The sequence below is a fragment of the Canariomyces notabilis genome (genome assembly GCF_033297395.1).
Source record: "Canariomyces notabilis strain CBS 508.74 unplaced genomic scaffold N656scaffold_8, whole genome shotgun sequence".
Classification (NCBI taxonomy): Eukaryota; Fungi; Ascomycota; class Sordariomycetes; order Sordariales; family Chaetomiaceae; genus Canariomyces; species Canariomyces notabilis.
Window position 1 is genome coordinate 747,412 of NW_027041830.1, and position 14,579 is coordinate 761,990.

Consider the following 14,579-nt stretch of genomic DNA (forward strand, 5'->3'; position numbering starts at 1 on the left):
GGTTCTGAACGTGGAACGGGGGAAAGCCTGATTTCGTTTCCCGTGCCTTCCGTTTCATCCAGTTCGTAGTCGGTGCTATCCTCAGAGCACGGACTACCGCCGGCTCTCTGCCCAGTCTGCTGGGTAACGATGGCTGATTTTGCGTTCTCTGCCTTCACCTCTTTCTCCTCAGGCACATATTTCACTTCTTGGGCCGTATTCGCCTTCGGCTTGTTTGCCTCAAGCGCCGGTTTCGATCTCGACCGTTTATGGAGCTTACCGGTTGGCGCCTTGCGCTGCTGCGGCGGCGGAGCCGGTAGGGGCAAGAAGCAGAACGGCTTGCGGGGAACTTGATTCGAGAACTCATCCTACCGAGCCTCGGAGTAGTCGTTAAGGGCCACGCAGACGGCGCCGCGATGATGGCCATTGTACTGCCGGATGATTTGCTGGCTGTGTAGCTCCCATAGGCGGGCGTAGTGGTCGCTGCAGGCGGTGACGAGGTAGGCACTGTCGGCGCTGAAAGCGCAATCCCATACCCATCGCTGATGGCCTGTGAGAGTGGCCTCGAGCGGGAACGCCCTAGGCTCTGAGTCAGGTCCAGCAGGCTCCATGTCACATTTTACCTCCCAGATCTTGGCGGTGTGGTCTGCACTGCAAGTTGCCAGCTTCTTCACGTCTGGCGAGAGAAGGATGCGCGTGATGTATTCCTTGTGGGCTGAAAAATGGGTCAGCGGGACCAGCTGGGTGCGCTCAAAGGCCTGGATGAGCTGCCACACGAAAACGTTGCCCTGAGGATGGTCAGCAGCTAGAAAAACAATGACGTCGGTAAGCGAGGGCATACCGCATTGTTGGCTGCGCAAAGAAGAGTGCCGTCACTTGCTACAGTGACACTGGACACAGAGACCTCCTCCTCGGGGATGAGCTGGTGCGCACAAGTATTCTCGGCCAGGTCCCAAAGCCTGATGCTGCCGCCACGGTCGCAGCTAATGATCTCGCCTTGGTTCGGATGGATCACGACATCGTTCACAGGGGAGCCATGGTTATAGCTTCGCTGGATCGTGCCAGTCCGTGTTTCCCATATCTTCACGGTGCCGTCCTCGGAGCTCGTGACCATCCATTTGCCCTCACAATGGAACGCTACGCCCGTGACGTTGCCGGTGTGACCCTCGAAGACCAGAAGTGGAGCAGGGTTCGTTGATCGTATATCGAACAACTTGACGGTGTGATGGCCGGCAGCGGCGAGGTAGCGCTTGTCGGGGGAAATGCAGAGCCGGTTCACCTGTGAGTCTGGATGCTGGATAGTTCGCGAGCAAATCCCAGAAAGGGCCTCCCAGAACCTGGAGAAATATATTAATAGTGAGCCCATTGAAATTGGGTTTCTGGCGGCCTCGTCAAGCGAGTTACGGCTCGAGTATGTACCTTATCGTGTGGTCGTAACCAGCTGGAAACAAACAGCGTTCAGTAATCCAATCCAAATTAAAGTGCCCATTCGAGAATCCTACCTGTGCAGAGAATGACCGACATTTTGGCGGCGGCTATGAGTCCATTATGAAAACCAGAGTCGCGCTGTCGTTAATGAGGGAATTGTCAGAAATGATGGGTTGTGCGACAGTTCGCCAATGCAAACCTGGAAGGTTCGGTCGCGTCGTGGGAAGCAGCCTTTACGATTCCCAAGCAACTGTGAAGTTACTTCCGTGTACGATATGGGTGGGGCCGGGTGAGCCCCACATTGCTTGGTGTGTGGGGCGCTGGTCAGGCGGGTCGAAGCTTCCACCGAACCACAATCTGGGGAGCTACCATCAGCTGTGAGGGTTCTTTGGGATGCTCTTCCTTCTTTAGAATAGGGGTCAGTTATTAGACCCCTTCTAGTAACTTTGACTTCTAGCTGGTCTTCCTTTTCTTCGAAAATTTAATTGGTGGCATCGAAATGAAACTGCGATTGGTCTTTTTCTCCTCAGCTGGTACGGAGTACTCCTAATCAACTTCAGACTCTGAAGTGGATTCTGTACTCAGCAGATTGTGAGCTGTCATTCCCTCTATTTTTGAACAATTTCTCATCTTCTCAGTAGCTGGAAACCCTTATTGTCTCCGTTTCCGCCAACTATAGGCCTACTGGAGAACAATCATAATCGAGCAAGGACGTTTCCTAGGCAAAGCGACCGATTCGCAGTCGACACTCCTCTTAGTGGTGATTCTCTGTTTTATTATAACTGTCATCTATACCTGTGCCGGCGCCACCGTGGTCTATTTGCTTGCTTGGGCAGATGGTTTCTCGAGGTCGATACCCTGAACTCTGATTGGAACCTTCCACTCCGGATACCGGCAACGGCATCAGCCCAGGTGGCGTTGGCGAGCTGCAAAGTACCCTTTGACGTTATAACTGGCTTTTCCTATCATCTTAGCTTTCCCTGAAACTGTGATTCCAGGTTCTGGCAGCAGACACTTCGACGACGGATGAACTTGAATGTTTGCAAGGCCATCCACCTACTTACTCAAATGTCAGGCTCTCGGCAGGAAACGCAACACCTGCTGTATGTTGTTGGTGCCCATATGAGAGGCCAATCGATCTAGCTGTTGACTAGTATTTCTCATGGTCTATCAGCCAACTTTCGCCCAGCCTTCGCTTCAAGTTGTTTCTGTGTTGACTGAACGATACTTTACACGCATTATATTGGAGCTATTCAAAGGTACGTGCTAGAAACCTTGTCCAACCGCGATCTGCGGAGATCAGACTCCTCACGGTAACCATCTGGATCCTTTCACAGAAGCCAAGCCGCGCAATGCAATTGATTCAATAACTCAGTCCCTTATCGCGCCTTCAACCCATGTGAGAAGTGACAGATGACAGAATGCCTCTGCAGGAAGGGCAAGAAAGGCGAAGAGAAACACCGCCAGCTTCCAACTTACTCATTCCCTTCGACAGCTCAGAAGCAAGCATATTGCCAAGATATCGCTAGTCACCGGGCATCGAACTACATCTTAAGCGCGCCCCTCCTCGATGCTCGACAGGTCCGTCTGAATGCTCGACGTCTTCGGATACAGCTAACACGCCGACACCGGCAACGCAAGGCAGGTTGGGAGTACCTCTAACCGGCCGTTAGTCCGTTACGAGGACCGGTAGAGGCTATGCGAGCAGGGTCGCCATGTATACCCCGTGCCCCGGCAATTATAGCAACCCCTAGGAGCATCAGCTTAGCTCGGAGTCGAGGAACGCAAGCGACAGGCATACCTTCGCATACTTGCTCCACACACGTCGCAGTTGACGGGCTCATACAGCGCCCCGCCAATCATACAGCATCCACAAGAGTCTGCTGCCTTGGGTGAGGTAGACATAGGCGGGCAATGATCTGGCCTGGACCAAGTGTCCTGGTGGAGAGAAGATGCGGGTGTTCAAGGATGCAGCACGGCCAAGCAGTAATGGTCACCGGGCATGCCGATGGGCATTGACGGGGTCGCAAGGGAAACAAAGCAGCCTTTTATGGGCGCCGGAGACTCGAGGTCTAAAGGGTTCACGTTGACGCCTAGCGTGCGCGAAACTCACCGCCAGAGGGTATTATTCTTCCAGTCCCTCTCGGGCAATGTCGGCCAGAGGTGGCACATGGCCTGCTGATCATGGTCTCTAGCCAAGAATGGCGACGCTGCCTTGACTGCCGCAGGGAGACCTGTGAGCAATATCTCTGTTCGCTGCGGTCATTTTGTGAGACCTTGAGAGTTGTCAAGGTGCTGCCGGCGAAGGTGAAGATTGAGGATCATCCCTGTTGAGAAGCTGATTCCTTCTGGTCACCTCACAAGGCAACTACTCTCTACCGGGCTACCTTATCTATGCGCTTACAGGTCTCAGAGATTCGGCCGGCCGTTAAATGGAAACGTACAATGGCATGATAAGGAGTAGCCTCAGATCATACCTATTCCTGCAACCATCCGTCGCGAGAACTCCGGGCATCGTCTTCATAGGGCGCCACTTTCTTGGCTACAACCAACGAACATATTCCGCCTTTCAGCAGGACTACGAATCACGCAGCGGCCACCATCCACATGTCTGCCTGATGAATAAAGTATCGCAGGTCAGGCTCGTGGTCGGATTGGAAGCAGTTTTCTTCGCCCTTGGATCTTGGAGCTACCGCGCAGTAACGCGGAAAGGGGCTTCGGATTGCCCACATCGGGCTGCCGTTCCTCCACCTTGCTGAGTACACTTTCAGGGCCCCCAGCAGCCCAAGACAAAGCTCGCTGACGTCACAAACTGCGCGATGTGCCGTTGAACTGGGAGCACCGTCGCGCGTTGTCCTGGTGGGGGTTGCGGTTGCTTTGGGGCACCCATGGGCAACATCAGCGGGGAACTGGTGGGCAACACGTGTGAGGACAGAAGGACCCAAAATCCCAAATCACGGCGGATTACTGGCGGCTTTCTTTGGTGTTCATCGTACGAGATTTAGTCCTGGTTTGGCTCTTCGTGCAGCTTTCGCGGGTCTCGATTCCGTCAAGGCGCCTCAGCCGCCGCAATGGACGGTAACAGGACCCGAGAAGGATCTGTGTTCTGCATAGGCAAGCTGTCATCTGTTATCAGCCCTGCCGCAGCGAGCACCCGCATTAGTTGGACTCAACTCGGCCAATAGGATACAGCACTTGGCACTCGCTCCTTCCCTATTGAGACAGCTTAGAGTAACGAGACATCCCTTAGTACTAATTATCCCCAGGCTTCATATGCGATCTACAAAAGCAAGGGACGATCCAGTACGCCGGAATCTCAGAAATCATGTTCGCTGCTGGAGTATTATCATAATACATACTCAAAAGAAGGAGCACCGCGGCGGGCACAGTTGAGAGATGCGCAAACCAAAAAAAAAAATAAATAAATAAATAAATAAATAAATAAATAAAAATAAAAATAAAAATAAAAAAATTCCAGGCACACGTAGCGAGGGCCTGTCACACCGGTCATCTCTTTCGAGACCAGATCAACAAAAGGAGGGTCGAAACGGCAGCGGAGTGGTGGAGGCAAATGTGGCTTGCTTCCAAACAGCGTCGGCAAGCCTAGCATCGAACTTTCACGTAGGTACGCCGTGTCCACTCTTCTCCCTTCCCTCAGAGGATTCGGCAATAGGCGGTGTTACGTCTTCCGGTTCTCTTACCACGACGTCCGGAGAGCAACCCCGACTCTGCAATATACATCCATGCCCAACACGTGGCTGCAAATTGGGCATCATCTTGACGTTTCGGCTCGTCCGAAATCCCCCACTTTACATGATCAAGACGTAACATCTCGATTACCATTCAATAGCCCAGGCCTTGTCCAGCAGCCATGGCTCTTCGGGACTGAACGCCTCAGCGTGGAGATGCGCAAGGCTATAGCATGTGAGCAAGATCCAGCATCGAAAATTATCTGACAAAAGTATCTGACTCAGCCACAGGCGTCATGTCATACCCAAAACCCAAGCACTCTTACAGGTAATCTGACTTTGGACTCGTGGTTGCGTTGGCACGAGTGAACAGTGCCGGTCCGGCACTACCAGTACAGCAGGAGTAAGACAAGTGGATGTTCTCCCAAAGGACCACAGAAATGAGAAGTGCAACACGTCGGGCAGCTACCAAACTAGTAGTACGTATGTAGTCTGAGCTCCTGCTGCAAACAAAAGTCCAGCCCTGATGCAGGGATCATGCCGTTCGGTGGTCGTACTGGCCTCTGTCTTGTCCGCCTCGCTTCTGTGGCTTTTGTAAGCTTATCGTCCTTCAACCGACCCGACTCAAACCGAGAGCATCACTAAAGCAACTTCATGACCTACCGAGTCCCTCAGATCGCAAGGTTGGGTAGCGTCCTGGAACCCTAAGCAACATAAACCTAGTGCAAGACCTTGGGAGATCCCAAGCCTGAACTATGGCGGCATCGTTAAGAGCACTGAGTGCGTGTAGAGGAAAGGGGGATTTGTGCATTACGCCTAAACCCCTCTTGTGCTACCCTCCTGCGTGCTAAGCACCTAGTGACCCAGCAGCCCAGGTAATTCTGGTGATCGAAGCTGGGGAGCAGATACTGGGGTTCAACTCCCCACATCCGCAACGGAAGGCCTGTTTTACTCAAGAATGCATAGAAGGTACCTTACCCGATCCCATGCACAGTACCTATGCAAGTAATGAACATACCTCGGCCCATGAGACAGCTGAGAACCGATTGGCCCTAGCTAAGTAAGTAAGGTAGCCAAGGTCTCTACTTACGTAGTAGTGGCCGGGCATCTGCCGTGGCCGTGGGACTTCCTGTCAAGCCCGACTTCGAGGCCCAGGAGATGACAAGACCGACGGGGAAAAGGGGTAACCAACGTTACAATGATAGGCAGGCAGGTAGGTATGGTAGGTAACAGGACCCTTCCAAGCCACGGCTTTAGACCGTGATTTGAGTGATCACCAGCCTGCACCAAACCCTCATCTTCCCCATGCCAGTCATATCACCGGTACTAATACTAGCCCTTAGCAAGCAGACAGAGATCTTACTGTTTACCTACTTACTTAGCTCCAACAGCCAGCCTTTGGTTCGTCTTCAAGTTTCCTTCAAACACAACTTCTAAGAACAGGCGGAGCTTTCTGTGAAGTAACGTAACGGAATCCCAAGGCGAGAGACCTAAGACCCGGATAGACACTACGTAAGGCTTAAGGGGGTACTGCGTTTAACGGCTTGTCTCTAAGCCCTCTATGATGAGAACTCGAAGCTTGCGGGATCGGCCTCGGCCACTTTGACATTGATGACAACGGCGAGGGGAACCTCGATATCATCCTCGGCAGCGGCCCTACCTGATCTTGCGGTGAACCTGGAAATCATCAGCGAGGTCGTTAAAGCACACATACGTACATACACGTAGATAGTCTTGATACTAACATCCGATGTCTTCCACCCTGTTTCCTCCCCGGGAAGAAGTCCTTGGGGTAGGGAAAGGGGGGAGCAACTTGAACTTTTGTCCCTCGCTCGTGATGGACGACGGATTGCATGGGCGAGGCAGAAAGTACTCATTCAACTGTGAGAAACTTCACCATGATCGCTCTGGATTTGCCTGTTCTATCCGAGCTATTCCTATCATTTTGCCCCGAGCCATGGCCATCATATCTTACTGCGAACCCCGTCTAGCCAGGTCTTGATTTGAACGGGACAAGGATCACGGTGTTGGGTCAAGTAAGGAAAGAGTCGGGAAGGAATCTCAAATAATCACAATCCTGCCTAGGTCCAGAACAGGCCATCATACTGCCATATCTTCTCTCCTCTTGGCAGCCCAGAAGAACGAGAAGAAAGGAAGGCCAGGAAAAAAAAAAAAACAGGCGGTCCAAATATCGAGAGAAGTGAGAGCATCCGGTTCATCACCATCCCCAACCAGTATCCGTCCCAGTCCCAATCCCAGTCCTAATCCCACCCCCGTGAGTAAAACCCCGTCTTTGTCCCTGACGTCCACTCATAAGAAAAGAGAGCGAACCCTGTTAGGACCGGGTCTCATGATATCATCCCCATCTGGGGAATACGACTATGCGATATAAATGACTACAGAAAACAATAATCCGAAACGCCTCCCTAAAACTTAGGTTCACTCCACCCCCTATCGGTGGACGGCGATGCCAAAACTGAATGGGGATGAGAGCGACAACTGGGGATCAAAAGAGAAAAGTGAACGAGACTTTGTCTGATGCCTGTAGAGTGCTTAGCTGAATGTGGGAGCTGTGTAGATAAGAGTGCCCATGATCATGGCGCCCGCGGTAACACCACCGAGCGCTGCGTATCCGACACGCTCTGCAATGCGTAGCAGGCGAACTCTCTTTGCAGGCCTCCCTGGCATGCGGGCCACAAGGGCATCGTTGCCTTCAACCTGTGGCAGCTCCGCATATGGCTGTTCAGCGCCCTTCAATTGTGCCGGCGGCAATGTTCGGAGGCATCTGCTCGGTAAAGCACCGGTGTTCGAAGTCAAATCCGAGGAAGAAGCCGTGATAACGGACTGCTTAGCCGCAGCCGCCCACAGTTCTTGTTCATCTGTGGAATCTGAGATATCCTCGGCTTTACGTTTCAGCTTTCCTGCCTCAGGAGCCTGCTGGCAGCTGTCGACAATGTCGGGAATTCCCACATGAGTCCGCCGAGAGCCGAGGTCTGGGATTCCGTCTGGGATAGGGGCCGAATCTGCGGAGGTTGGAAGCATGCAAGCTGTAGACTCTTGCATCGTCAAGCGGTCTTCAGCCCGGCCGAAGCCAAGCACAGAAGGCGGCGAGATCATCGCAGGTTGGACTGGAGCCGGCATGCCGCTTACTGGCTCTTCGCCGGCAGACTCTGCGATTGGCAAATCCAGAATGGGAGGCAGACTGATTGGCTTGGCAGCTTGTTCTCCCGCTGGACCGAACTTGTAATTGGGGGGCTCCTCGTCATTGCACAGAGCATGCACAGAGGAAAGAGGCCGTGTATTTGAGCCCCTCTGCGCGTCCAGAGCGAGTTTATTTCCTTCACGAGCTGCGAAGAATTCAGGCTTGCCGGTGCTAGCACCAAGAACTTCAGCTGTAATTTTGGGTGAACGGGTAGATGGAAATGAGTAAAAACTCTTAGAAGGACTCGAATCTCGAGGTTGAGGTTCAGTTGGTTTGGGGGTGTTCAGGAGTCTCTCGACTGCGATGGGAACAGGCTCCTGGGTGGCTTTATCGTTTGCTTTGGGAGCCACTGAGGCTCCAGCCGGGTGGGACACAGAGTCGCACAACGCCGAAACCTCAGGATACTCGGCAGCTGGGGAGGATTGCGACAAGTCGTCCCAGAAGACACTGATATGGTCTGGAACCGGTTAGCAACGAGAGAGGAGGGCCTGGAAAAGAAGTTGCTCACCATCGACGGGATAGTCAATGCTCATGCCGTCGTCATCTGACGTGTATTCTTCCTCGGATTCGATGGCCTCGAGCTCGCTCTCAACGTCTTCATCCCCAATTAACCCTCCAAGATCCTCGGATTCACTTTCCGAATAGTCCATAACGCTATCGCTATCATCCTGTTCGTCACTCTGGCCGCTCTCGCTATCTGTGCGATCTCCGTCGCTGGATGGCGCGGCTCCTTCCTGGTCTGCCAGTCGCAGAAGGCTTGACATGGTAGCAGTAGCGTCGGGGATCGGCGCCACGCGCTCTGGGCTTTTCGAAGAAGAGATGGGACGCTCGACAGTGACATCGCTCAGCACATGGCACTGGGCTCGGATGATACTGGGGGGATCGTCATCATCCACGGGTATCGGCGAGCCAGGGGGGGAAGAGAGATCAATGACGTCGTGTACTTCATTACAGATGACCGGCAGGTCATACTGCTTGTTGGTTAGATCAATAACATCTGGTGGGGAGGTAGGCGCCGAGGAAGGCTTGTTGGGAGCGCCAGGATTCTTTCCCTTATGACTACCGTCGCTCGAATAACCATTGATATCAGAGCTGTCGTCCTCGTCCTCGTCGTCAGAGCCGTCGGGTACCCGGAAGGTGCTGGTGCTGGGTTTTGCACTGAGAACGTAAATGTCAGTTTTGGCTGATTACGCGAGGGTGTGACGGGTCTCACTAGTTCGAATAAGAAAGGCCAACTGTAACGGTGGTGGGAGCAAACTGCTCGGCTCCTCTCGTGATAGGCACGCCAAAGGTAAGCCGGTCGCCGTCCTTGAGCTCCAGAAACTTCTTGTCGGGAATGCGGTTATCGCCGCCATTCAGGAAAGTTCCGTGAAGGGAACCTAGGTCTCTCACTTCCACCTTCTGGTTCGAGTGTTAGCCGGGGGCCACAAACGTTCGACTGCATGGCAACCCACCTTGCTTTCCATGTTGGCAACAATCTCAGCGTGTTGCCTTGACATAACTGGACTGTCAAACCAAGCGTTCTCCCGAGATGCAACGAATCCCTTCGAGGAGACTTTCGAGGCTCGTCCGATGGAAATCGAGCATCTCTCGCGGTTTAATGTGATACGGCGCTCGGGGAACAAGATGTTGGAGTCCAAGGACTGGTCAGCGGACAGGCTGAGCGCTACCGAAGCTAAGTGAGGTCAGTACAGTACCAGTGCGAGGCGGGGAAAGCTAAGAATAGCGTTGGGGCTCGAGGTGAAACAAACCGTAGCCTGCAGAGTCGACTTGGGTGGCCATTGTGAGATTGCGATCCAAATATCCTTGGACCGTAGGATAGGTGCCAGGCACAAGAAAAATGAGGGTGATGACTCAAAGGAGAACACCGCAAGAGAGTAAGATGCAAAGGAAGCCAAAGGGCGAGTCTATTTGCCTAGGAGCTCCCCACGTCAGACAAAGCTCGGGCCGGGCAGTGGTAGGGCAAGTTCCACTGTCGACAATGGAACTTACGGTGCAGACCCAGCAAAAGAGAAGCCCCTCTTGCAATCGGTGAGCGTGGGAATTGGCGTTTAGGTATCAGTTCACGGCTCTTTCCTGCCCGTTGCACACCGAGTAATCGAGGTACGCCAGGGTAGGTAGGCAGTCTTTGAGAAAGGAGGAAGGAGCAGTGGTTGGTCCAACAGGAAGCTGAGTGCTGAAAGTGAAGCCCGTCTTGTCTCGGAAAGTGGGGCTTGGTGAGCCCTTCACCGGATCAGGCAGACAAGGAGACGGATTGAATGATAAGCCCGGCAGGCTTGCCTTGACGTTACCCGCAGGTTGCCAGAGCGGTTCAGCTCGAGGCGAGCAATAATCACTCAGCGTCGAATCGCAATCAAAATGACAAACAGGCAATCGAGGTCGAATACGATAATTGCCGGTCCGGAATGCTGTGTTTCGTAAGCTCAATTCGAACCTGGTATGATGGTGGAAGTGGTCATGGGATGAGTCGAGGTCGGCGGGGTGCGGGGCTGATAGGCCCCAGATCAACGGCCTAGCTGCCTTTCCTCGAGCTTACCAAAGGTAGTAGGTAGGCAATTAACAGGACTCCGACAATGGGCATACCTTAGTAGAAGGGAATTGTTGATAATGGCAGACAAGAAATAACAACGGTATGTCCAGTGAGTCCTTTTCAAAGACATCATGTCAAGACCAGCCATCACTCGTTTTGGCCTTTCAGAACGAGCCATCGAGCGCCTACAATTGTTGACTGTCCAACTGCGGACTCGCTGCCACCTGGCGTTGCGATCTGGCCTTGCCCGAGGCAGCATTGAAGCCACGGCAGACACCTCTCTTTCGAGGCGCCCGAGACCAATACTGTACACTATTTATTGCCCAGTCGTGGCATGGGGCCTCGAAAGAAAGGTGTCCATCGTCGGGATGCCCGGAGCCCCAATCACAATGCCTGCAACACAGCCATACAGCCACTGCACCTTTGAAGACCTCATATTTGTCATAGGCACAAACCCTTTCCCTAATACTGCTCTTTTCGAGCCAGAGTTCGAGCTTCATTCAGGTCCCTTGCTGCGTGAAGCCTTAATGTCATTCCCCATGACACTGGGTGGGCCGACATGCCTTTTGGAGTACCCCTTACCGTTTTAGTATTGGTGCAATATGCAAGCACTTAAAACTTGTCAGGGATGGTCTGTGACCCGTTGCGAGCCCACTTGGAGTGCTGAAGTGGCCCCGCACGAACCTTGCCAGGGTGCAACAGTTGCTTGACCCCGCGGTCGGGTCGAGATTGCCCCTGTGGCGCGCCTCTCGTGCGTCACTGGCCACACCACCTTTGTCCGCAAGATCTGGGTCCGCAGACCGTTCTTGTTCCATCCGAGCCATCCAACCCCATTCCAAACCACGGCAACTCCGTGCAATTATAACACTCAGACTTCTCTCTTCGACCTCATTTATTCAAAATCTTCCCCCTTCCACTTCACTCTCCCCCAATCCATGGATCTCTTGTTGACAAGCTGTCACGTACAAGAGATTATTTGCTCCGAATTCTACTATAACGCGCCTTTGCCACCCCATTACTTCATCGCCGATCCGCAGTATATTGAAAACGAGACGAAGCAGGTTCCATTTCCACAGCTTCGTACTGCCTGTCAACTAGTTTCTCCGTGCAAGGACATCAAACATATCATACTGGAGGCTGTATCGAGACGCGACAGGCAACCATGTCAGAACTTCGGAGGCGAGCCCTCGGGGCGGGCAAGACGGTGTCGCGAAAGGCTCGGTCGAAGCCAGAATCGGGAGTCTCGTCTGCCAATCACTCACCAAATGGTTCACCGGGAAATTCGCGAGCGGGGTCCCGTGCCAATTCGCGGCCCGGTAGCCGCTACGCCTCAGAGGATGAGTTTGAGAGCGATTCCGAGTTCGACGACGTCATGACGATGAGCACAAACTCGGTTGCGTCAGGTGAAGACGAGCTGGGCACAAGCAACACTTGGGCGGAGCGGCTACAGGATCGCGTCGCCGAAATTCAGGACCGCAAGCGGAGCAGTGTGCAAGGGCGTGAAGCGACCCTCAGAGCATACACGCATCTTTTGCGGCACCACTTTGCGGAACGGCAGATCGCCCGGTCCGTCGCTGAGATCATGCCCATTTTTCTTAGGAGTATCAGGAGTGGTAACAGCGACGAGGAGCGTTTACTGGCACTCAAAGCCCTGACTCTCACCATCCTCACGTCCCCGACAGACACCATCTTCGAGGAGGCCCTGCCGACCCTGAAAGCGGTCTGTCAGGATGCAGAGGAAGAAGACATCAAGGTGGAAGCAATTTACGCGCTCTGTGTCGCCGTAACGTCCGGGGGAGGGTCGAGTACCGCCGCTGAGGAACTGCTCGATTTCTTCCTTGAGATTGTTGAAAGTGATGGTCAGTCGATCGACGCAAGGGATAGCGGTCCGGTAGTGTCGGCCGCGCTTCAAGCCTGGGCATATGTCGCCAGTCACATGGAGGATCTTACAGTGCAAAGCGAGCCGGCCATCGAAGCTTTCATGGATCAACTGGACAGCACAGACCCCGATGTTCAGACCAGCGCCGGGTCAAACATTGCGCTTCTTTTTGAGGCAGCGCGTGACTATGAAGAAGAAACTGGTGAAAGCTTCCATATGCAGTACAACCAGCACCGGATTATGACGCGAATGGCAGAGATCGTGCGTGATTCTTCAAAAACCGTCTCAAAAAAGGGTCGACGGCACCTCCGATCCAACTTTTCCAGCATAGTCACCTCGCTTGAACGGGGCAAAGGTCCAGGGTATTCAACGGCCGGCCGCTTGGGATCCAATCCGCATGTGGGCGGATCGAAGGTTGAAAACGAAGGCGATTTACAGGAGTTTGGCTATCGGGAGAAGATTCGCATACACAACCAGCAAGTGCTTATCGACACCTGGTCTCTCCACGTCAGAGCGGAGCTTCTCAAGATTCTCCTTGGCGGCGGATTCCCGATCCACTTTCTGGAGAATCCGATCGTCCATGGCATCCTGGACGGTGCGGAGGTGGAGTATCTTTCGAGCCCAGGGAAACGCAAGTAGATTAAAAGGAAGGAAGGGCGCTGTATGTATGGGTGATACGTATGGGTGATTCGTTTGAATATCGCTTTATTACTAGCTAGGTAGGGAGGTACTCAGTCTCCCTTGATATTAGTAGACGTAGGAGCTCTCGGGTGGTGCCGTTTCGCCTCGCATCATTTCACGCTCTTCAAGGCGAGAAGATTCAACAAATTTGATTGCCTTCCTGTGACAATGGACTACTATGTATCCGTACATACTCCGTATTTCTCTAGGTGGATGGATTGGTGTCTAGGCACAGCTGCCTAGCCGCTGGGACTCGAACTGGATGTAATCATGTAGTGCACCTGTTCTAGGGAAACATTGTCGCTCGTCTCATATCTGCGAGGGCCCCGTTTCTGACACTCCCACTCCTAAGGTGAGCGCGGTGCCCAGATGGAAAAATATGAGGCTGCGAAAAGGAACGCGTTTTGTCTTGGGAACTGGCTTCTCATAGCAAAATTCGCAAAGCGATGGGTGGTTGGTGACGTTTGGACGCTATTGGGTGACAGTGGCAGTGGTCGGCTGTCTTCGATAGCGGTCTGGCGACGTTAGCGTTGAACTTGAGAGTCTGACTGGAGCTGGAGGTGGTTCAAGTTCCCAAGAGATCGCCCAGTTGTGGGCCTCCGTCCGAGCAAGGCAACCTAGACACTGCGGTTACCTGGCCAGGGCCGGCCACCTGGAATGGTTTAGCCTGTCGGTTTCTTGGCAAGCGCTGAACACAATGTCAACAAACCGGTTCCCACAGTCCCGCACATCAGATTCCTTCCCGCCATCGGCTTGCCTGCCATCTGGTGTCGCGGAACGGGCCAAGTCTGCGTTGCTTTACCGATCCCGCCCGCCAGTCGCCGAGGGTGGTTCAACAAAAAAATCTGTGTCTAGAACGAAACCACACTTAAACATTCCGTATTTTACCTTCTCACTTTTAATCACCTCAGCTCTACTCGTACCAAGGTACGTAATTATCAAGCCGGCAGCCCCCATCATCCCGTCAGCAGCAACTAGCGACATTTGAGCCTCGTCCTTCCCATCTGCTCCGCCGTTTCCCTAGGTCGCTGCACGTTGCTGCACAAGAGACGCCAGGCTCCACGCGTAATTGGCGGCCCCATCAAGCACCGCCAGCACATCAAGCAATCCCGCCCGCTCCTGGCCACAACAAACCCTCCCATAGGTCTTTTTTTCCTGCACTTGGCCGCCTGAGAAAAGGTGATAGAAGGT

General features: G+C 53.4%; 4 protein-coding genes across 4 annotated transcripts; 2 read left to right on the forward strand and 2 right to left on the reverse strand.

The window, feature by feature from the left end:
- Nucleotides 1-347: 347 nt before the first annotated feature.
- Nucleotides 348-1,503, reverse strand: N656DRAFT_797452 (WD40 repeat-like protein; the record flags this gene model as incomplete). Its single annotated transcript, XM_064817639.1, has 4 exons — nucleotides 348-767; nucleotides 821-1,316; nucleotides 1,399-1,420; nucleotides 1,482-1,503. 4 exons carry the CDS (start codon nucleotides 1,501-1,503, stop codon nucleotides 348-350), a joined length of 960 nt encoding a protein of 319 aa, XP_064671155.1.
- Nucleotides 1,504-7,649: 6,146 nt separating this feature from the next.
- N656DRAFT_797453 (uncharacterized protein) lies at nucleotides 7,650-10,080 on the reverse strand (the record flags this gene model as incomplete). Its single annotated transcript, XM_064817640.1, has 5 exons — nucleotides 7,650-8,755; nucleotides 8,807-9,456; nucleotides 9,512-9,699; nucleotides 9,753-9,973; nucleotides 10,050-10,080. The coding sequence occupies 5 exons, from the start codon at nucleotides 10,078-10,080 to the stop codon at nucleotides 7,650-7,652; spliced, it is 2,196 nt and encodes a 731-aa protein (XP_064671156.1).
- Nucleotides 10,081-11,704: 1,624 nt separating this feature from the next.
- Nucleotides 11,705-13,552, forward strand: N656DRAFT_630661 (uncharacterized protein). The gene has a single exon (XM_064810364.1). It carries the CDS (start codon nucleotides 11,991-11,993, stop codon nucleotides 13,344-13,346), a length of 1,356 nt encoding a protein of 451 aa, XP_064671157.1. The 5' UTR covers nucleotides 11,705-11,990; the 3' UTR covers nucleotides 13,347-13,552.
- Nucleotides 13,553-14,000: 448 nt separating this feature from the next.
- On the forward strand, nucleotides 14,001-14,536 carry N656DRAFT_630868 (uncharacterized protein). The gene has a single exon (XM_064810366.1). The coding sequence runs from the start codon at nucleotides 14,086-14,088 to the stop codon at nucleotides 14,374-14,376; it is 291 nt and encodes a 96-aa protein (XP_064671158.1). The 5' UTR covers nucleotides 14,001-14,085; the 3' UTR covers nucleotides 14,377-14,536.
- The last annotated feature ends 43 nt before the right edge of the window (nucleotides 14,537-14,579 follow it).